This window comes from Apaloderma vittatum, unplaced genomic scaffold (genome assembly GCF_000703405.1).
Source record: "Apaloderma vittatum isolate BGI_N311 unplaced genomic scaffold, ASM70340v1 scaffold13647, whole genome shotgun sequence".
NCBI classification, from domain to species: domain Eukaryota; kingdom Metazoa; phylum Chordata; class Aves; order Trogoniformes; family Trogonidae; genus Apaloderma; species Apaloderma vittatum.
Genome location: NW_009724630.1, coordinates 1 through 8,375, shown reverse-complemented (window position 1 = coordinate 8,375; position 8,375 = coordinate 1). Strand labels below are relative to the sequence as shown.

The 8,375-nt window shown below is 49.3% G+C and overlaps 1 protein-coding gene across 1 annotated transcript; it reads left to right on the top strand.

The window, feature by feature from the left end:
- Positions 1-544: 544 nt before the first annotated feature.
- Positions 545-7,153, top strand: LOC104276321 (kelch domain-containing protein 10-like; the record flags this gene model as incomplete). Its single annotated transcript, XM_009872591.1, has 3 exons — positions 545-620; positions 6,135-6,356; positions 6,999-7,153. Coding segments are annotated over exons 1-3 (453 nt in total), but the record flags the coding sequence as incomplete, so codon positions are not given.
- Positions 7,154-8,375: the final 1,222 nt, after the last annotated feature.

Here is an 8,375-nt window from a genome sequence, read left to right as displayed (position 1 = left end):
TGATGCTCAGGAATTACCTCTCGCCGGCTCCTCTGAGCGCCCAGGAAGGTGCAAAAAACCCTTTTCCACGGCGAGGTCAGCAGACTCCAAGCCACAGGGGTTGATTTTAAAGCTTTGCCTCTTTATCCTTTCAGCCTTAAAGGACCACTAAGGGTCCATCCAAAATGGGAGCGCACCTGTGACGTGCTTCCTGAACCATCCCAAGCCACTGAATTACAGAAAGTTCCTGTTGCCCTTCTGGGCTGCAGGAGCACCCTGCCGGCTCATGTTGAGCTTCTCATCTATCAACACCCCCAAATCCTTCTCTTCAGGGCTACTCTCAACCCACTCTGTGCCCAGTTTGTGTTTGTGCCTGGGATTAGCCCGACCCAGGTGCAGGACTTTGCACTTTGACTTGTTGAACCTCACGCAGTTTGACCTGGCTCATTTCTTCAGCCTGTCCAGGTCCCTCTGGATGGTATCCCTGCCCTCAGGTGAGTCCACCACCCCACACAGCTCGGTGTTGTTGGCAAACTCGCTGAGGGTGCCCTTAATGCCATTGTCCATGTCGCTGACAAAGATGTTGAATATCTGGGCCCAGAAAAAACCCCTGAGGAACTCCACTTGTCACGAGTCTCCACGTAGACATTGAGCCATTGACCACAGCGTTGACTTGAGCGTAGCTGTCAGCACGTTCTGTGGTTCTGGGCGTGCTGCCTTCCATAGGATTCTGGAGCTGTCAAGGCCCAAGAGTTGGAGGTTAATAAACTTTTCAGCTTGTGTTAGTCAGAATAGGAACGGTATTTGTGGAGCAGGAGGTGTAATTCAGCTTCGTCCTTCCTGTAAGAGGGACGTTTTAATGGGAGTCCTGTTGGAAACCATTCAGGACCATCATGCTTTCTCCTCCAAACTAAAGGGTTTCTTTACATTTTCTTCATGAACATCTCTGTTTTCTCCTCATCCGAGACCTATTCTGTATTCCAAGGTTTTGGACAGGTAGGAAAACGAATGTCTCGTGTGTTGGTTGCTGTGCTGTGTCACATCAGGGAACTCGGGAACAGATCTTCCTGCTGCCTTTTCGCTTACTCTCCTCTCCTAATAACACCTCCTGCAGGAGAGGGATTCAGTTAGGAATCCACTTTAACAAAGTCAATCTGGGCCATCTGAGCAGCTCCCTCTGAAGCCACTCGATGAATCACTTGAAAAGGGTGACTTTAACAGGGTGTTAACAGGTCGGCGTGTACCCAGCAAGCGAGTTTCTATCAGGTGGCTTAGTCTTAAATTAGGACTTGCCTTAATTATCTCCCTGTCGCGCTGTTTCGACTTCATTCCATTTGCGGAGCTTCTTGTTCTCTGGAAGTCTTATTGTTTCTGTTTCTGCCCTCATGATCAAGGAAAAGGAGTCTCCTTGCAAATGCACCTTCCCATCCTTCCTTCCTCTTCAACTGGGCAAGCAAGGGCTTTCCAAATGACACCTGTCCACTTTTAAAGCGTTTCCTAGGACTGGCTTTGCGACCTCTTGCCAGCAGAGCTGTCTTGACTCGGCACATCGTGCTGCTGCTTTCTGTGTCCAGTGTCGAGGAATTCCCAGCAGGGCCCGGTGACTTGCAGCTTTTCCTGATGACAGTGCCTTGCTGTGCTTCCTTTGGTGTTAAGCACTTCTTTTATCTGTGCCAGGTCCAGCTCTTGGGGAGATGGGCTTTGCTGACTAGAGGAGGAAGTTCTTAAACCCTTGGGTGTTTTCACCTTCTGCTCCTTCTAAAGTTTGCGCCCGTGTAACTCGTGCATCGCTGATGCTGGAGATCCAAAAGTTAGGCGAAGGATTTCAGTAGGAGATGCGAATCACCTGATGGAGCGTAATCAAATGGGAATGCAGCTCTTCATTGGAGGTGAAAGTCGCAGAGCTTGTCTGCTGAAGAAACTAATCCGAATTAACTCGTAAGTAGACGCAGCTTTTACAGGTCTCTTCTTTTTAAAGGCATAACTAGAGAAACCTTTCTCTAAGACTTTCTTTCAAGGTGAATTAAGGTCACTTCAATTCTGAATAAGACGGGTTTGGTGACAGTTGAACTCAGTTTAACACTCTTCAGTTCATTGGCACGTTTGGAGAGTGCTTGCGTAGGTGAATCGAAGATGTATTGGATAACTTTTTCCTTTTCCTGTTTTGTGGGTAGATATGTCATCTTCTCTGGGCCTCTGCAAGCAGGAGGATCCAGTCCGCTGAGACAAAGGGGTTAGTGAAGAGCACAGCTTAAAAACAGCGGGATGGAAATGTGAAGCCTTTGGGGAGAAGTCAGTCCTTGCGTGTGGAGCACAGCGTTGAGCAGATGCAGCTGGGGTCTGCGTGAATAGAGCAGAAAATCTGTTATTCTGGAGCAGAGTGAAATGAAGTGGCTTGTGCTTGTGGGAACCTCGCTTGGGTTGGGCATTTCCAGCTCTCCTTTCCCTGGAGTCATCACCCGCAGAGCAGGCACCGGTGGGGTGAAGCATTTTGGCCACTCTCATCAGCTTGATGCTGAGGATGGTGGATTTCCCCTGAGCAGCTCAGTTATGACCAGGGACAAGCATCCTTTCTCCTGCTGGCTCTGCTGCGAAGACAGAATCACAGACTCCTTCAGGATGGAAAAGCCCCCTGGGCTCATCGAGTCCAACCACTGACCCTACTCTGCACAGCTCACCCCTAAACCATCTCCCCCAGCCCCACACCTCAACGGCCTTTAAACACCTCCAGGGGCGGGGACTCAACCCCCTCCCTGGGCAGCCTGTGCCAAGCTCTGACCACTCTTTCTGTGGAAAAATCTTTCCTCCTGCCTAGGGTGACCCTGCCCTGTTGCAGTTTGCAGCCGTTCCCTCTGGTTCTATCGCTCATTCCCCGTGAGAAGAGACCAGCCCCAACCTCTCCACAATGTCCTGTCAGGCAGTTGCAGAGCGATGAGGGCTCCCCTCAGCCTCCTCTTCTTCCAACTCAACAGCCCCAGCTCCTTCAGGCGCTCTTCATCCCTAGCTTCTGACAACGGGTGGGTACTGAGTGAAAAATTTCTTCCTGCAGTGCGCAACATCCTTGAAACTTGGATGTTCTGGGGCTTCATGGCAAAGTCAGGTGTCTTCCCTTTTGAGTTTTGAGAGGCGAATGACAGAGAAGGCCTCCTTGGGCTTGGTTTTTTAATTTCTTTCCGTTGAATTATGCCTCTTGCTCTTCAGTCTCTTGGCTTTATGTAAAACTCAGCCTTATTCTTCTCTCTTCCCTCTGGAAAATTCTCACGGCAAGTGTTACAACTAGAGAGAAGTAGGCCCTACAGCTAATGTCATATTTGACCTCCTCATTCCCTGACACCTTTTAAATTCAGTGGGTGATGGAATGAAATCCTCACTGCCCTGTGAAATGTGAGCATCGGTGCTCCCAGCCTCCGCTGGAACTGATTGTAGAATCACAGAGTGGTTTGGGTTGGAAGGGACCTTAAAGACCATCTCGTTTCAACCTCCTGCCATGGGATATTCTCAATCAGTTGAATTGCCCCCTCGAAATATCTCCGATTATAAGAGCCTGAGCGATTACCTCGATCGTAAATACGTTGGCAACGCGTTCGCTTCAAAACGAGTCCGACTCTTCAGATAGTTCCGGGGGTTGAAAAGAAAAAAGCCCAAAGGGCTGGATGTTTCTCTTCCCCTTTGTGAATCACCTCTAAAGCACGTCCTATTTGTTTAACGGTTTAGTCCCGGTGCTGGGGCTGGTCGCTTCCCGGCCGATGCGGTTGGTTTGTGTAACGTCCACCCTTCGTGGGCGCTAACGCCGGCGGCCCCGTAGCCCCGCGCTCTCTGGGGAGCCAGGCCAAAGCCTACAGATTTTTCCATTAATTCCTTTGCTTTCTTCCCCTCTCTTTCAGCCAGCGCTTATTAGTTTTGGAAGTGGGGATTGCTGCGAGACACAATTATTCCTGGAAACAACCCAGATCTGTCAAAATGTAGCCACAAGGAGTTTGTCTGAACCCCGCGGAGCAGCTTAAATTTGGACAAGAGTCAGAGCTTCAGGCAGCAGCAAACAGAGAACATGATTAAGCAAAGCTGCTTGTCCTGAGTTAAAATTCATTATTCAGTCTGGACAAATCATTTATTTCGCCTTTCCTGGAGGAAAGGTGCTTGATGCCTCATTTGTTGTTGCTCCACGTGTCTGATTCACTGCTGATAATTGTAACAGGCTCTGAGAGGAAATGGATCCTAATTAGATGCTTCCCTGGGTCTTGTTCCATCCTAAAAGTCTGTAAAAGAGCTGTGAGAGCAGGTGGGTAGTGAAGAGAGCTGGTTTGTTTGGGTGAGGGGCCTTCAGGGATAATATTTTGATTTTTTTTTTTTTATTTGCTCTTCATTGTCACCTGAACCAAAGCGGACCTGTCTTGAGGTGCAACAAGCAGAGGATGTGCTTGAAGGAGTGATGATTACACACTGAAATTCTACATTTTAGGGGACTATTATGTATCCTTCTCAAGAGGAAGCTTAGAGTTGCTCTCACCAAAACGCTGTTGTACGGAACAACATATTTTTGAAGCCTTGGATGTTCTACATGAGTCTCACAAACAGCTCCTGTATTCAGGGACCTGTTCGTTTTCTGTTCCTTTCATCTTTCTCATTCGTTATGCGGTTCTACGTCTCATCGGATTAAAACATCCACCTCTGGCGCCGGGCTTGCCTTTTGCTCTGCGTTGGAGTCACGCAAGCTCGGAATTACTTTTTGATCACTTGTCAGTTGCTGTCACCCAACAGGAATATTGCTCTTCAGGTTTTCCTGGACTGAATCGCTCTTCTTGTCTGTTCCAGTGGTGGTCTGAGCTGGAATTGTCCTCCTTGCTTTTAATTCCATTGGCTTTAGGGAAGAAGGTGTGTAGGCAGAGACCTTCCTTTTGAGAATCACAGAATCACAGAATGTTGGGGGTTGGAAGGGACCTCTGAAGATCATCTAGTCCGACCTTCATCCCAGCACACCCAACCACTACACCAGAGCCTCAAGTGCTAGATCTACTTTTTTTTTAAACACCTCCAGGGTTGGTGACTCCACCACCTCCCTGGGCAGCCTGTTCCAGTGCCTCACCACTCGTTCAGTAAAGAACTTCCCCCGAATATCCAATCTAAACCTACCCTGACGCAACTTGAGGCCGTTTCCCCTTGTCCTGTCATTAGTAATTAGAGAGAAGAGACCAGCACCAGCCTCACTCCAGCCTCCTTTTAGGTAGTTGTAGAGGGCAATAAGGTCTCCTCTCAGCCTCCTCTTCCCCAGACTGAACAAACCCAGTTCCCTCAGCTGCTCTTCACAGGGCCTGTTTGCCAGACCTCTCACAAGCCTTGTTGCCCTTCTCTGCACCCGCTCCAGCACCTCGATGGGTTCTTGTACTGTGGTGACCAAAACTGGACACAGTACTCGAGGTGAGGTCTCACGAGTGCCGAGTACAGGGGAATGATCACCTCCCTCCTCCCGCTGGTCACACCATTTCTGATACATTTCTGAGAAGCTGTCAAGCTCAAGCTGCAGGATCTCAGATGGGTTCCCTGCTGCGCTCCTACCCCGTGCAAATGCCTTTATCTCTGAGTGGATTTTACTCTCTGTGTCAGACCTGCCTTGATCAATGTTTACGAAGCCGTGGCGGGTCCCAAGGTGAAAGAGCTTTCTTGAGATACAAGGTGCCAGGAGCCAAAGAGAGGAAATAGAGAGAAGCTTTATGTAGGAAGGAGAGAAAATCACTTCTTCGTTGTTCTAACTGGGCAGCTTTAAATATAAATGTTTTGGAACTGTTTCCTGAGTGAAATCTGCCGTACAGAGTGACAGAAGGGGAAAATTTGTAAGAAATCTCAGAAATAGCTTTGGTGGAAGGCTTGGCTTGCATCAAGCTGCAGGCATGTCTCCTCGGGCAGGTGTGGTCCAGGGTTTCGAGTGGGCGTGAACGAGATGGTGAGAGGCAGAGGCTCTCCGGGTTCCTGTTCGGAGGAGTGAAACTGTCATTATTGAGCCCTTTCCTCCTGGCTGCAGCCCTGCTTCCGTGTGGCCAAACACCAGCCGCTCTCATCGGATGGCCGTGGCAACACGTGTAGTCCTGACCCTCAGACACAAACTCAGCTCATCTTGTGACATTTCCCTGAAGCCCTTTTACCTTCTCGTTTTGCTCTAGGCCATAGATCTCCACCAGCAAGAAGTGGCCATCGTTGCGTGGCAGATAACGCCAACTTGTACGTGTTTGGAGGCTACAACCCTGACTACGATGAATCCGGTGGGCCAGAGAATGAAGATTACCCGCTCTTCAGGGAACTCTGGCGTTACAACTTCGCTACAGACACCTGGCACCAGATGGGCACTGAAGGCTACATGCCCAGGGAACTAGCCTCCATGTCACGTACGTATGGAAATTCAATTCCTGTATGCCTAGTCCCGAAGCTATTTTAATCAGTGTCCCTGGCAGAATGTAAAAGCGGCCAAGAACTGGGAAATCTGGATCCTGTTTCCAACTATTCTGCAAGTAGGCCTTGAGTTTAGGGTCTTTGGGTGTTTCTTCTTTCCGTTCTCAATCGGGTTGAGGCAGAGGGAAAGAAAAAATTTGAAAAGCAAGAGGTAGTCTCCAGGTGCTTATCGTAGAATCATAGAGTAGTTTGGTTTGGAAAAGGCCTTTAAGGTCATCATGTGCGACCATCAACCCAACCCTACCAAGTTAGCTGCTAAACCACGTCCCCAGAACCAGCTGGATAGTTCCAAGGCACCTGCACTCTCGGCAGCTAGGTGCTCGGTGCGATCAGACATCTCAAAGCATCCAAAAATAGATCTCCTTGTTCACTAGCTGTTTTTAAAAGTAGGCCTTTGGTTACCATGGTTTTAGCTTGCATCCTTTCTCCTTGAGAGCATTTCAAAGCCATAAATGCATCACGTGAGTCGTAGGGTATTGGACCGATATCCAACGTTCTACGGTCTCCAGAGCAGAGGGTGGTTCTGTTTCACTGCATCTCACAGCAATAAATATCTCTGCTCCGTCTCTCTCTCCTAGTTGTATTGCACGGCAACAACCTGCTCGTGTTCGGGGGCACCGGGATCCCCTTTGGGGAAAGCAACGGCAACGACGTCCACGTCTGCAACGTCAAATACAAGAGATGGGCTCTGCTCAGCTGCCGAGGAAAGAAACCCAACCGAATTTATGGCCAGGTACGAGAGACAGCCCTCAGCAAGGCACTTAGCGAGGCTGCGTGTCACAGGAAAGGGACCGGGACACAGAGGTCTCCTTTCCGCTAGTAATCAGAGTTACTTTCTGTGCACCTAAGGCAGGTGTTGTTAAGAAGGAGATAGAGTGGTCTTGGTTCTTTGAGATTTCAAAGGAAAATTTGTTACCAAAGCCGGAATCAGTTAACTAAGCGCCAGGTGCAGTGGAATGAGAAAGCTTGATTTAAGGAGCGCTTGGTAGTTTATGGAGTTGCTCTGTGGCCTCCTCAAAGCCTTTAAACCCTGTATAGATGAAATCAGCAGTTAGCAGGTCTTATTTGTGTTCGAATAACAACTTGTCAGACTTTCCCTAATGTCATGGGTGAACGTGGTGTACAAAAAAACCGAGGTTCATTCTCACAGGACGGCCAGCTTTGGCTGTGCTTCCCAGTAATAGCGCCAATGTGCTTGTGGTGCAGTTATAAAGCAACTAATTCATCTTTCACCAGACATTGGGGGAAACAAAGTAGTCTTCTCCTTGCCCAGTCTGGCTCAAACTGGCCTTTGGCAAACGGGCAGGTGGGAGCAGAGGGAGCTTAGGTCTCTGCTTCCACCTTGGGCTGCATCCGGGGATGGTGCCTGCATGATCTTGGTGGTTTCTGCAGGCTGATGGTCTGTGTGCTCCGGAATTGTACAGGCTTGCTGTGTCGTTCAGTCTTGTTTATCCGCTGTGTTTGGGGATTTCTCTGTTAGGTTTAATGCCACTGGCTAGCTGACAGCTGGTTTAGAATCACAGAATCATAGAACGGCCTAGGTTGGAAGGGACCTTAGAGATCATTTAATCCAACCTCCCTGTCATGGGCAGGGACGCCACCTCTCGACTAGATCAGGCAACACATGGGCACGAGCGGGAATCGAACCCGTGACCTTGGTGTCTTCTCTGTAACCACATCTGTATGAGGTCAGTGTGGAAGAGATTCAGGGTTAACCGTGCTTTGGTTCTAGCCTCTGCTGCACAGATCTGTCGTGTCTGGTGCCTGAAACTCAGCAGCTCCACTTCTAGGTCCTCACCTTGTGACCACAGAGTTACTTTCCCCCTTCCCCCCCTCCAGCCACTGCCGCCCCCATCTTCTGTGTGTCCTTGTTTGCCCCTCGTGCCATTTTGTAAGTTGTAGGCAGAGCTTTGCAGGCAGCCTCTTGCTTTGGGAGGTCATAGAATCACAGAATG